General features: G+C 24.0%; 2 protein-coding genes across 2 annotated transcripts in view; one reads left to right on the forward strand and one right to left on the reverse strand.

Annotated features, from left to right (window-relative positions):
* Nucleotides 1-9,366, reverse strand: part of LOC102678764 (elongation of very long chain fatty acids protein 4-like) — a 16,059-nt gene extending 6,693 nt beyond the window's left edge. The window contains exon 1 of the mRNA XM_006614768.2: nt 9,019-9,366. The gene's annotated coding sequence lies outside the window, so the exon portion shown is untranslated. The remainder of the gene's footprint in view (nt 1-9,018) is intronic.
* A 6,492-nt stretch (nt 9,367-15,858) lies between these two features.
* The window catches only part of LOC102679061 (glycine receptor subunit alpha-2), a 6,832-nt gene continuing 6,716 nt past the window's right edge, over nt 15,859-15,974 (forward strand). The window contains exon 1 of the mRNA XM_006614770.2: nt 15,859-15,932. Coding sequence (XP_006614833.1) covers nt 15,859-15,932 — 74 coding nt within the window. The remainder of the gene's footprint in view (nt 15,933-15,974) is intronic.

A 15,974-nucleotide genomic window follows, 5' to 3' on the forward strand; every position in this document is an offset into this window, starting at 1 on the left:
GTGGAGAGGTATCTGGATCAAGAGAAAGGGAAAGGAAGAGACACAGAAAGATAAGATGAGTAGAAAATGTAAGATTGAGACGGTTTAAAATTATAGGATCCGTTTGTAAAAATTGTTCTTTATTAGAAAAGATTGGAATTCGAGGAAGAGCTTGATGATGAAATACGTGTTAATAATTATACGTGTTAGTCCGATTGAATAAGGCATCGATTTTAATGAAGTAATCAATGTTAATTAGATATTAATTGTATTTTTTCTTTCGAAGATTGAAAACGAAAAAATAATCTTCAAGAAAACAATAAGATAAATTTTAAATAATCAATTATATCTTTAATTAAAATCAAGAAAAGTTTACTTTTATTCCATTTACTTACCATTATATTCTTTCTCATAGAATATTTAAATTGTTCGTGAATTTTTATACAGTCGTTAAATACCAATAGAAATATGCACAAAGCTATTTTACGACATTTTTTAAGAAAGGTAGCACAGACAGATGCGAGGATGTAAATATGGATTTAAGAGAAAGCGATACGAGGCATAAAAGTTGTCTTCGGGGCGACAAATTAAAATAGGTCAGTGGTCCTTTAACCGTAAAATACATTTCCAAATATTCAAAATTAATTCGATTCTAGATCTTGATCGTTTTGTCGTTTAAATCGCTGTGTCGTGTTCATATGTCGTTGCGTAAAATATTGCGCGTTGATCGTGGCTGAAATTTTTTGATAAATTGCATTTGTTCGCCAATATTGAAAAGATATATTACATCATATTGACATATTGAAAGTTAGAAAAATCAATTTTCTAACATGCTAATTTGCTAAATTAATTTATAGATTGATTAGAATAACGAAGAAAAGTTATTGATAGAGCATTCTATCCAATTCATTGTGCGAAGTCTTCTTTTATAAAATATTATAAATGCATTTAAATTTTTATTATTTCTATAAATATTACTTGAGAACCATGAAATGAAACGTAACATTTATAAATTGTACACTCATTTCGAGATAATATTCTTACAATATAAATAACCAATGACTAAGAATTGAATATTATTAGAAATTCAAATAGAAATTCTACACTAGTTTCAAGGTGATTTACGTTAAAATAAATAAATTTCTCCAGAAAGCAAGAAGAAAGAAAATAAATTCGAATTTGCTAAACTCGAATCTTGCTTAACACGAAAATTATCAACACACAAACCTATTTCTTGCGCAGTAAGAATTTGGAGTTATAATCAAATCGTATTGCAAATCTGATGAATCGTCAATGAATTCGAGTGGAGAAAGAGCATGTGCTTCTTTTAAGAAATCTGTAGACGGAAGTAAGAGAAAACCAGTTTCGATTCATCTCTCGGACATTTAACGGGCAGTGTTCTGAATGTTTTTCAAGGCATATACCGGCATAATCGATATATAGGTATGTAGCCCAATGAAGTTATAAATTAATTTTTTCCAAGACTAAACCTCTATTATAATTAACGAATAGTCACCGATATGTATATATAGATGCATATAATTTTTATTTCCTATATTGTAACATGTAAAAGTTACACGTGCAATTATCTATATCTTTATCTATATTCAAATTATAATACATCCCTTAAAGCGATGCGTAAGATAATAAATATAAACGATAACTGCTATTTCATTTCAAGAAATCTTAAAAGAACGAATATAAAGAAATGATCAAAACTTAAAGAGAGGAAAGCACAATTGAAGATCATTCAATCATTCGTGTCATCTGAGATCAAAAGGAATATTGCGTAGCGCGGGATGCTTTATAGTTCGGTGAATATCGTAATTGTTGTTGATTCGTTCTTTCTTTCGTTGCATTTCGATAAAACTCGAATACGGAGGAAGTAAGGAAGAAAAAGATACAGGAATCTGACTGCAGAAGGAGAAAGCGCAACCGGTTACTTTCGTCGGCGTATACGTGTATAGTTCAACCTATAGTTTTTTTTTCTTCGCACTTCTTTTTTTTCCCATTCGCCTTAGTATATCTCGGTCAAGGAAATACTCGTTGACGGAAGTTGAGTTTTTTTTATTTTTATTGATTTTTTTTTCTCATTGCTAAATATGATAAGAAAAAACCAGAGATTTTTTTGATACGAGAGTGTATTGCACTTTAAATTTCTAAAAATATGAATGTTACATATATATATATATAAATATTATTATTATTCTTATATCGCTTCCAACTTAATGAGAACAGATGGAAATTTGTAAGAAGATCGAGAATAAAATGAGATCAATAGAACCCAAATTGCCCAGAGCAAACTTTCATCCGAATTAATCTTTCCTTCTATATTCATGTATATATACATGTATAGTTTATGGTGAAGCTAGTATCGTTATTATTGACAGTATAGATTATCACTATGTAATAATTATCGTACATGTGCAAAAATTAATATGAATATATATTTATTAGAATAGTAATACATGTACTTATTAATGTTTGCTAAAAATATTGCAAATTAAACGATTCTTAATTTAATAACAATAATTTCTCTAAATATTTCTCTTAAATTTTAAAAATGCATTTGAATTAAGAAATAAAAAATTATTTTTTTCTTTAAAAAAATGTTTCTTTTTTTAATCATTTCAAATAATTTTTTAAAATTAGAATATTCTTTGCATTTCAAAAATTAATAGTTAAATATAAGAAAAACTTTGTAATTTCAATGTAAAAATATAATGTAAAAATATTATAATGTAAAAATAAATGTTAAATAATCAGAATACTTATTCTTTGAAAAAGAACTCTCTTCGTTATTAAGAACAGTGAAAGTAATAACTTTAAGTAAATTAAAACCAATTAACATTCTGCATGCAAATTAATATTTCATAATTATAATAATTATAAAAATATAACGATAATAATATATCATAATTATAATAACATAGAAAAAATTATAAAATAACAAATATATATATATATATTATTTATATATATATATATATAAAAGAATTTTTGTTTCTTTCATAATTATTTCCTATGCACTTTTTTTGGCACTATGTGTTTGTAATATCGTAAATCTTATTGCAATAGAGAAAGTTACGAGCTATCGTCATAGTTCATTTTATGCATATTTTACTGCAACAAAAATATAATGTTTTGTTCAATTACATATCATACTTGATGAATCTTTTCTTTGTATATAATTTTGTTAACAATTTATATTAATATATATCGTATGTTTAAAAAAATATATATATAAGAAAATATAATGTAGTTGAAAAATTTTGTAAAGATTGTTGCATAACTTCAATATGAACATTTTTTTTCTATAAAACTTGAAAGTTTAATATAGAAAGTTTAATATAATAAAATGTAGAAAGTTATAAGTTTTGAGTTTGCTTTACTTTTAGATTGCAACCGAGCAATCTTATAATTAAGACAAACTCGTATTAAAATGATTGTTTGTGAAATTGACTGATACTGATGCAATATTACGCGAATTGCATACGCTTGCATTTTTATAACCTATAAAATTTGCAATTTAAGCGTCATTCTTGTCGTTAAAGTTGCAATTTTCGAATGAAACAATTTATATGATTTCAAAATTCATATATATTTTTTTTATATTTGAATGGACAATTTCTTAATGAAAGTTAAGAAATTTTTACATAGTCAATAAATTAATAGAGTAACATTAATCTCTATTATATAATAGATATATTATATTAGATTTATTATATTATATTAAATATATTATACTATATATTATATAAAATAAAATCTCAATTATCTTATGTATAGATAATATGTATATCTATTTATAAATGCATAATTAAATGATTTGCTTCGTTATATATAATATGATCTATTTTTCTAAGACTAATATTTTATTAGAAAAAAGTATGTAACCATTTCACAAATTCATTTTTTTTCAATATGAATTGAGAACATATATCTTGAAAAGTGTTACAACTATGTATTATGAACTATGTGCTTATTCTGCACACAGGATCAGATGGATATGAATCCTAGTCAAGCATCATAATGTCTATAGATATCTATTACTGTCAAGTCAGATAAATTGCATACTTCTATAGACTCTTAATGTTAAAATAACAAACAAGAAAAATGCAGAAAAATTCCAGAATAAATTTTGCAAATCTTTTATTTTTTTAATTTATTTAATTATATTCATGTACAAATATTTTAAATTTAAAAATTTTGTAATTAAAATATTTTAATAGATAAAATGTCAATTGACATTTGTATATTGAAGCTAATTTGCAATGATAAGTTTCTGAGTGAGATACGAGGTGTTAAAGTAAGTTATGAGGCCAAACTATACTACCATCTTATATTTGTAGCTGCAAACTATAGAAGACTATAGAATCATTCATGATTTCTAACCTCTTGTCTGCATTCCACATTTCACCTATAGGTTCGACAGCGACATTTGACCTTACTTGAATATAACTTTCCATATTTTACTTAGTATTTTAGTAGTATTTTATATAAATATAGATTTGTTCACAGTATCTATTTTTTTTTTTTTTTGTAAGAACTAATAAAAAATCAAATTCATTGGCTTATATTAGCTTATATATAGCTTATATTAGCTTCATAACTATTTGGTTCTGGCTGATAACACATTTACTTATATCACTATACTATTAATATGAAGAATAAGTAAATATTAAGACTCTATGGCATATAAACTTTATCCTCGATTAAAAAAATTTTTTCATTTTAGATATACACTTTTACGTTTTGTCACGGTTTAATGACAATTATAAATTCATCAAAATTATGCAGTAAATGTAAATTAGTCGTTTCCGCTATTTCCTCGAGGCTACGACTTAATGAGTAAAACTTAAAGGTTAGATCCTAATTTCTTAATCAGAATCGTATAAACTCGTATTGGTCATTATCATAGAACAGTGTTGGACCTAAATCAAACTTTGTGAGAATGAGCATGCCGTGGGAATGCGGCCTAATGCTGTACCTACTGGCACACTTTAAATTTGTGAACGATCATATCATACGAAATATATTGCGGAAACGAATATTGCGAAATGTTGGTCAAACATGAATCTGAAGTGTTAATATTTGATCATGTTCATTAAATATTTGTCAAGTGTTACAAACGTTCCGAGATTCAATCGTAAATATTTCATTGTTTAAAAATCGTCATTTTTCATCATTGTTGAAATTATGAAATGTATACGATATTTATACGATGTTTACGTATACGATGTTTTACTACATTCGATGATTAATCAATGAACAATATTAGAGAATTGTTATTAATTAAAGAAATACTTAATACTCAAATATTAAAAAATTAAAGAAACATTTCGAAAATATTTAAAGTCCATGATTTCTTAGTCGACGAGTAAACGTGATAATAATTATTATATAATAAAATAAACATATAAATAGAATAATGGATAATGTAAGAAGATTTTAATCTTCATATATGTCAAGCATAATAGTATTGAGGTAAACATGTAAGATATTCTAGCAAGTACAACAGCTTCGATCCTTTGAAACAAAAAAATTAACAATAATATGAATAAAGATAAAAATTATTTTTCGGATCTTAACGTATTCAATGCGTCAGGGCCCATTCTAATTGCAACATTATATTCGTTCATTCATCATAACCATTAATTTTCAACTATTTTCATATATAATCTATAATAATTGTTATAACAATTGTTATAATAATTGAATATATTCTGATTAGTTTCTCTTCTATATTTAATTTAGTAATTTAATTTAATATTAATTTTCTTTCATTAGCAATTTTAAATATTGTATTGCATGTTTCATTATACATATATATATAATAATGAATAGATATGAACAATTTTTTACAATGAGTTCATATTCGATTTATATTTATATTAATTCTTAAAATATTTACTTTTTTTCATAACTATATATAATTGACAAAAAAAATATACATTCTCTATTCGCGCATTCTTCTTGAATACAGATATCTTTACTTTCTCGAAACGAAATAAGAATATGTGTAATTTAAAAATTGAGATTAAAAAAATTATAAAGAAAATTTATTTTTATTTATTTTGAATATAAGAATATAAAAATTTTCTCTTTAATTGATATTATAATAGAATATATTTATTTGAAATTGTAATTTTTTATAAACACAAACATTCATAAATTACAGATTTACAGATACATGTAAAATCATGTAATGAATAAAATATATAATGAATATGCAGAAATTAAGAATCATTGCAAAAATTGATGAAAACAGCACTCATGACAAAACAAAAGTAATATTGCTTACTCTTAAAAATTTTAAATATTCATTTCAACACAAGTGTATCCGATTAAAAAAATATTTTCAATGAAAAATTTGAAATATTCTAATTTTTTAAATTCCTTATATTAATTATAAATTATTACATTATTAGTCTTATCAAACTAATATTCCATATTTACGTAAACGATTAAATTTACATTGTTCGACAAACTTTGAATTCATCATCGTTTATGTCGACATTTATATTTTTATTTATTATTTTCGTCAGCATAATACGTATAAAATTTCAAATGAAAAATTGTTCTGAGGCGGGTAATTTGAAATTGTTGTATCTGATACTTGATCTAAATAGCTGAATCAGTGAAATTGCTTTCCATATTCTTGCGATAGCTGACTGCAGGTGAATGTTCTGTCTAAACGAAGGGAAAAGTTGTTAGATAGAGAGTGGTTACCACTTCCTTTCGAGGTAAGACAGATACTCGTATAAATCAATTGAAATTATCGATACTCTTTGAACTTTTAAATCTTGTTTTTGTTATTGTTGTTATTGTTGTTCACTCGACTTGAAAAATTGATATTATTTATAAAAAAAAAAATTCGAAAATTTCAAATAATAATAATAATTGGTTATTCGATGTAAGTTAAATTTGTGATTGCAATTAAAAATATATACTATACTATAGAGTAAAAGAAAAATAAAGAGAGAAGAAAAAATAATATGAATATTCGAAAAGCGTGAAGTAAAAAATAAAGAATTAAGCAAGACGAGAAATTTATAGTGAACGTTTTCATTGCAATGTTCAATGTCATTATTATCATTTGTATCGACACATGACTAGATTGGAGACTGCATCGCTTTCTTCTGGTCGCTTGAACTTACCATGATCACCTTACTTTCGAGGTCAATGTCTAGATCCAAGAAAGCATGCAAGAATTATTGTATTAACAATTTTCATGTTTTTTTTATTATGTTTAACGATTACAATTATTTATTAAAGTAAATGATCATAGGAAAAAATAATAATAATAATTGTATTAATCTGTTTTTTGAATTTGTTAAATTTATATATAATTAATATATTCTTTTAGTTTTATTATTATTATAAGATTTTATTGAAGAAGATTTACGAATATTTTCATTATATTGTTTTTATTTTATTACATCTATGGATTTTATTATAACTGAATAAAATTTCTCTGTATGTTTTGTCAATTATGATTAGTGATAAAAAATAATTAAATTTTATTTAAATATATCATAATATTTAATATTATAATATATAATTGATCAATTATTATGCTTTTTTTTAAGTCGATTTCTTTTTTTTTTTTTTCATCAGTTGATTTCTCCATGTAGATTTACCAAGAATCAATCGAGATTGAAGAAGCAACGAAAGTGAAATTTCCCCGACAACAGTGGGATATGTTTACTTCGCACATTTAATCCTGATTGTGATTTTTCTAACTAATTATAGTATAGTATTTCCATTTGAGCAATCGGACAACGAAAGTTACTTAAAGCAAAAGAAACATGTATTATTTGATAGCGCTAATGTTTATAATTAAAGCTTTTTGATTTTGTATGATTTAAACATTAAAACACAATTTTTAAATACAAAATTTATATTTAAATGAATAAATAATTTTTCTTTTTTAATAAATATATTATAAGTTAAAAAAATTTAAGTAAGTTAAAAAAAATCAAATATCATTAGAATAAAACATTTTTATAACTGTTTTTTCATTTTTCTTTTTATATTTTATCTGAACCGGATGTAACTATTTATTCAGTAAACTTCAATCACACGATATGATTTACGTAAAGCAAAATTTTTGAAGGTGAAGGTTATTGGTTAAGAAAAAAATTGTTTTTATACTTGTATAAATGTTTAACCCCCATCTTTAAGCAAATTCGCCATTATTTGTTCATTATTAAAAATAGGAAAGTACAAAAGCTAAAAATCATGTTTAAAATTTGATGAATATTGAATATTTAGTATAGTTTAAATTTCAAAGGCTACGTACATATATCTAACTATATCTATAATAATATAATATAATAATCTATAATAATAAAATATAATAATATAATGTATATTTATAATAATAAAAGCGAATGTATAAAATTATTTTCTAGTATACTTTTTAAATTTAAATTATCACCATTCTTGAGTAATTTGAAATAATTGTGAGAAGTATAATACAAATTATCATAAATCATATATTATCATAAATCATTGAATGAAAACATCGCTAGATTTACTCTATTTAATCAAATATTTGATTTATAATTATTTCAATCGTCACGTTGTTCTCGTACAGCGAATTTCTTAAAATATCATAGTCGGGACATGCGCCACGAGGGAAATACGAAATTTTTAACCTTTTAAAAAATTGTAAAAGAATATTGAGCTTTATTAATTATTCAATATTTTATTTTTAAACTTGGAAATAAATTAATATCACAAAAATTAATATCACAAACATAAAATTTAAGATTAAAAACCATTTTTGCTTCATGTAAAATATATCTTTTATGGTTATTCTTCTTATTATTTTAAAATTAATGGACAACTAATCGGCGTACAATTTTAATCTAAGAAACATTCAAAACATGGATAATTCAAAATAATTTTTTAAAAATAACGTGTTATCATTTTGCTGATCCTGTCATATAGACATCTAATAATCTTAAACTTATTCGTTCAAATTCAATTTGACCAACTCTCCAAATTTTTATTTTTCAGAAAATTACTCACCGTCTTTTTTTTTTAAGCTGCCACAAAATTCGCAAAATTCATATCAGAAACTTGAACACCAGTGGTGGTTTCGCGTCAAGGACCTCGTAGCATACGAACATCGTTGGTTATCGTTGAACCTTCATTTCGTCGATCTTCTACGAATAATCGTCCAAATTCAATAAAGAAACTCACGTAACGTATATTTAATTAAATTTCAAATTAATCCAAGTCACTGTGCACAATTCATCGATGTATTTGAACGAAAACACGAAAAAATTCGTTTCAGATTTCTCGAGCGTGCACGGTGCAGGCGCCGACCGGCCGCCATCATAGAAATCAATAAAACCGTTAAGGGGAGCTTAGTACGTCGATTCTATATTCAACGAAACGTACAGTTTCATGGTTAATTGTCGTTCCTTGATGAGTATCAACGAAATCGAAAGAGATATATTTAAGAATTTATGATATTTGTACTTACGAAGTGATAATATTGCTAATTGTTCTGATTTTATACGTAATTTAAAGTCAAATATTTATAATGGTTCTATGTATAAATATATACATAGAAAAAAAAATAACCTAATATTTTTTAAGTGTTAATTTAACACGTGTTGCAGATTGTTCTATGATTGTTCTACATTTTATCCATTTTAAATAGGTACAAATATCTGCATTTTAACTTAAAACTATAAAAATATCAATTTATTATATATTATGGATAATATATTATTTTATATTGGTTATATATTTTCTATCCGTAGATGAATTATCTATGTCGTGATTTCAATGAGAGAGTAGAAGAAATTTTTAAGAATCCAATACTTCAATAATTAATTAATTGTTTAATTTTACATGTTATTTATTGATTCTATTGATTATAGTAAAGCCAATAAATTAGATTTTGTATAAACACTAAGATTTTCACTTTTTTCATGTCACGTAAGTACATAAATTTAATAGATGTAAGAAAAAGATACGAATTGTGACATCAAAGAATGAAAGTGCACAAATTACGTTATAAACAAATAATTGTTTACTCATAAAAGTTCATTAACGCATATCCGCTTTATGATTATGATATTTCTTTAACTGTTTCATCGATTCGGCTTTGATTGATTATTTCTGTTCAACACGATTTTTATTACATATAATTAGATTATTTGAGAAAAAAGCATGGTTTTATTGTTTGACGAGGAAGTAATGAAACGGAATTTGTCTGATGGAATAAAAATCAGGAAATACAATGAAAGAAAGAAACCAAGAAAAGAACTGATGAAACCAAGAAAAATTTGTATGTGTTTTTTATTATATAATTTATATAATTTGTATATATGAACAAAAATAAAATTTTTATTTTGTGTTATTAAGTTATTTTTTATTTTGTTCAATATTTTATAATTTTTTATATATTGTATTAAATCTTTAAAATTTTTACAAAATAGAATAATTCGAATGTTGGAAAGTCTGAAAAGAGATTTTTGTAAAAAATGCAGCATCGATTTAAACATGGATTTATATATAACAGTAAAAGGTAATACAAAAAAAAATTAAAGATCATGTTACGCTTTCTTGAACTATATGTATGTAAAAGCTTGTTATAATACAAGTGACTCTATTGTATGTAGTTCTATTACATGTTTGTAATAAGATTCCATTCTTTTCCAATTCATTTCTATTCCATTCGATTGAATTTCAATTTCCTTTAAAGTAAGTCGCCTTCAAAACTTGATTGTGTTTTAAAAAAAGAATAATTTTTAAAATATACAGTAAACTTCAAGAGAATATATTTATTTAAACAATGTAATTAATTTATGTTCAATTTTTCTTATAATACATATTATAAAATTTTACGAAATATATTTAAAATTAAAAATTTTTAACTTTGTAAATTTTCAAACTTTCAATCTTTTACGTTTTCATAATCCGACTTGTTAATGTTATGTTTTCACGATTGCGGAACTAATCACGCGTATCGCATCATTCCAATGAAAGTTTCTCAAATAACATTCTTAACTTTTTCTAACAACACTCACTGAATAATTATCTTACCAGTTATTACAATTGTATACTTCAGTTGTAAATAATCCAGCAGGTTTTCCTTATAGATGAAATATAACCTTACATATTCAATAGCATTTTAACATATAAAAAGTTAAGGTGCTCAAATTTAGAAAAAATTTCTGTAATTAATGAAGACAATGCAATTCGCGAAAAAGTTCTCAAATTATCTTTAAGAAAAGATAGGAAATTGAACAAAAGATTTTTTTGCCAACCAATGAGATTTCACTACGGGTGCGTTACCTATCAACCAATCGCGTTTTCGTTTTTTGTTAAGAGCCTTGAATATAAAAATATTATTGTTAGCTAACGGTATTGATATTTTCAAAAAAAAAAAAAATGGAAGATATTTATATAAAATATCTTGTATAGATATTTAAACGTGTGCCTTTTATGTTCGAGGAGAGAAGTATAAATGGGACAAGCTAAACGGTCACAACCATGACTTTCTAGACATGTGACTTTTTGTCGGGTAACCGGTCGCTGTTTATACTTCCGCCTACGCCATGTTTGAATTGTTTCCCTAAGCAAAATTTTATTATAATATTTTATATAATTTTGGCACAGATTTATTTTGGCGTAAAAATTTAAATCGAATTAAGAAAGTTCAAGCATGTCTTTATGAATGATTTTGAAATGATTATTATTTAATAGATATTTGATTCAATTGAATAATTAAATATTTCTTATACAAATTGATGCAGAAATTTTATTTGTATATTTTTATAAATTTAAAAATAAAAAATTTACGCAATATTGATATTGGAATCCAAAGATACTTCAAAGATCTTCAAGAATAAGAAATGAAATCTCGAAGCTTGCGATCTTTCGATACGGTGTATAACATCGACGATGGCATAATTTACATGACAGTGACATGCATCGACACTACCATTTAATGCACTCACTATGTTTTAAGCCAAGTTAATATATAGTTGTATATATTTACATATTTGTTATTCACAGCATGCATATATGAATAATCTAAAAAATTAAATAAAAAAATCTTATAACAGAAAGTAAAATAATCTAAAAATAAATGATTCAATAACATATTATTTGTAAAAATTTTTCCAGGAAGAAAACTTTCAAAGTCAATAAATACAACACTTTTACACAAAGTGTGTAAAAATGATTAATGATTTTTAACGGTTATCGTTCATGACACAAATTACAATTTCTAAAAGATCATATTTCTTTTACACAACTTCGATTCTTTTACTTTTAAATATTATTTTCTATACTAGAGATCTTTCGTTATTACTTTAATACAATTTCTTGAAATTCTTTTAAGTTACATCATAATGTACATACGTAAATATAAATTTAAATAATTTAATAATATAGAAGTATTGAATAATATTTCTTCATGTAATTCTTCATTGCCTTCATGCCTTTTTTAAAATCATTATTATTATCCATATTAATAGAAATTTCGATATCAATTTAAATTTCATACTCAGACATTATATAATTGATTTTTTTATTATGATATATCGTTTTGTTTTATATCAAATCAAACTATACAAAGAAATCCGGAAATTGAGAGGAAGACTCATCGAGGTCGCCGATCGAGGTCGAGTTTTAGACGTTGTGACGTCTAATCGTACATGTGGATGATGGCGATGTCGGTACCGTTGTTTTCTCATAAGATCCTGGAGAACGGGGATGTGAATAGTCGGAAGATCGGAATCTCGAGCTCTCTTTTGACGTGTGTTGAGCAGCGCGCCTGTTTTCAACGGCCACTCACTCTCTCTACTTTTTTCTTTTCCTTTTTTTGATACATTTCAGAAACATGTTAAACAGAAAACTATGTATGATAAAATTCGTTATCATTGGAATCTTTCTTTAACTTTTATGGTAAGTTTTATGGATATATCTAAAACGATTTGAAGATTATAAGAATATAAAAAATATTTTTTTTATTAATTATTTAGAATTAATCAGATTTTCCACTATTAAAAAGAAAAATTGTTCTAATTTTATTGTGATTGGTGGCCATTAATATCTTATTGTATGAATTATAAAAATAATAATTATGTGATGGTTATTAAAAAAAGATTTTATCTTTATTTAATAAAAATAAAGAAATTAGATAAAAGATTTCAGTTTTATATACATGCTGATTTATTAAATTATATTATCAGATATTCAAACAGGTTTCAAATAATCTATGAAACCTTATAATTATAACACATAATGGTTTTATTCCTTTACCTCCTGAAATTCAGGAATTTGATGATTGTAATATTTTATTGAAACAAATATTTCTGTGTCTATAAATTTAGTTATATTTATTATTAGTATGCAATTATAATTATTAATATTAATACATGCAGATAACAAAACATCTATAATTTTATTTAAAAAATAAAAACATTTTATTATCAAGAAAATCGTAATTTATTTTCATTTTTTCTCACCAGCTTTCGATTGCTTTGTTTTTTATACGAAATGTTAAATGAATAACAATATGAATATATTTGTTTTCCATATTAAAAATATAATTGTCAAAATATTTGAAAATCAGTTCATATTTGTCTCGTCAGTTGACATCTGTCAAAATCTTAAACATAAATTTTATAGAATAATTATGGATAAAAAAAGCAAATAGCAGAAGAAAGATAGAAACAAATAAAAAGAGAATCAACACCATTTTAGAGTGTCACAAATTAAATATAAATATAGATAAAAAAAAAATAGAGAGAGAAAAAGACAGAGATATGGTAAAAATTCGAGAATCAACGCCATCTCTAGAGTGCCGCAAATGAAATATTTATAAAGAGAAAGATAGAAATAGAGCAAACATTTATTGAATTTACTTTTAACGCCATCTCTTAGATACTAAAGACGTTTTTTTAAAAACAGAAAAAAGTAGAATTAAAATTAAAAACTAGCGCTATCTCTATATTGAAAATATATTTCTAAAAGCAATCAAAAGATGGCGCTGATAGTCAAATCTTATTCTGTTTCTATCTTTGTTCTAATATTTGCTGTCTCTATCTATACTTGTGTTTCATTTGCGACACTCTAGAGATGGCGCTGATTTTCCAATTTTCTATCTTTGTCTTTCTCTTATAATTTCCTCTTCTTGTCTATATATGCTTTCAATGCATGATCACAAATAAGTTACAGAATATGAATTAGACATTTTTACTATTTTTCTTTTAAAATCACAATATGTTTTAATCTTTAATGTAAAAAATATAGATATTACATTCTCGACTTTAATGCATTTCTAGGACAACAACCTCATAAAATATAGTTTGCAATTTGTTACGCATTTCTACATGTCGTATATCTATTTTATATAGAAGTTATCTGACTTACATATCTTGATTTACGTCGATGTTTTTTTCTGTAATGAAAAATGTTTCAAATAAAACATAAATGTTTCAAGGAAAATATATTTTAATATTGTTTATATTTTCTTAAAAATATATATGAAAATTGATTTTTTTTTTAAATTATGTATTTTTTATATACATTGCAACAAAAATTTTTAGATTAGAGAATATAATTTGACAGAAAATTACAATTTCTATTTAGGAAAATATAATCCTAGAAAATGGATTAAAATTTTTCTAGAATTTGATATATTTACCTATTATACGTACTGTTTACAATACTTACTGCTTTAAGCTGACATATTGACAGAAATTTTATAAAAAATAACATTACTCCGTTTCATATTTAATTTTTTAAAATGTTATATTTTAAGAAAATGGAAAAAAAATATAAAAGGATATAAAAAAAATATATCAAAATATAAAAATATATAAAAATATAAAAATATATCCTATAAAGTATATACATTACATTAGGATATTCTGTAACTGTATTATCTACAATCGTATTAAAAATAATTTTATCTGAAAAAATAATTGAAAATATAAAATAAAATTTATTCAATCGAGGCTTTATTTTCAAATAAAATATATATATATTTCGAATAAATTTGAAAATTTTTCAAGTATAATTAAAATTAACTATTTCTCGATTAGATATGAATAAACTATTGATTATTCTACACATAAAAATAAGCAAAAAATATATAAAATTTTATCGAATAAATCCTTGTTTTTTAGAAAATTAAAAAGATAGAAAATTTAAAGTTTGAATATGTACATAATATACATATAATCAAAAAGTCGTATAATTTGGGAAAATTAAAAGTAAATTTTCAAATTCAATTTTTTCGAAAAATAATTTTTAAGCGAAAAAAATTTATTCCATATTTTTTTGCTTATTTTTACATGCTCATTCTTATCTAATCAAATACAAAATAGCCAATTTTAGTTTGAAAATTTGAAAAATTTTCTTATTTTATTTATTTTATTCGAATCTTTTAAACGAAACTTCTAATAAATAAATTTTATTTTATCTTCAATTTATTTTTTCACATAAATTCATCTTCTTCGATTGTATCATCGGTTACAAAATATTCTAAATAAAAATACAAAATACGTATAAAATATATATGCGGTCTATACATATACAGAAAAATTATTTTATATATAAAAATACGTAGATTTCTTGCACATATATTTTTACGACGATTTAAGATAATTTAGGTCAAATATAAGATCAAATTATTGCTGCTGACAATTTCTATCGCTGAATCATTACGCAATTTGAAGAAAAGCAACGACTACTGCTTATCTTCTTCAAACCGAAGATATTTGACAATATTTGCAATTGAAATAGATTGCACGTAACTACCATAGTAATAGGTTAATTGAAATGCGTAATAGCCGGTAGAATGGTTGATCAAAACGTATCGGCAGTTGACGAAATTTTATGATGAAGAACACGATCCTAATAGTACTCTTTTACTCATGCTTGAAGCTTTTCGCAGTGTGTTCTAGTGTGAGGTATATAATAATTTAAAAAAAAAAAAAAAAAAAAAAAAAAAA

This window comes from Apis dorsata, unplaced genomic scaffold, assembly GCF_000469605.1.
Source record: "Apis dorsata unplaced genomic scaffold, Apis dorsata 1.3 scaffold_197, whole genome shotgun sequence".
Lineage (NCBI taxonomy): Eukaryota > Metazoa > Arthropoda > Insecta > Hymenoptera > Apidae > Apis > Apis dorsata.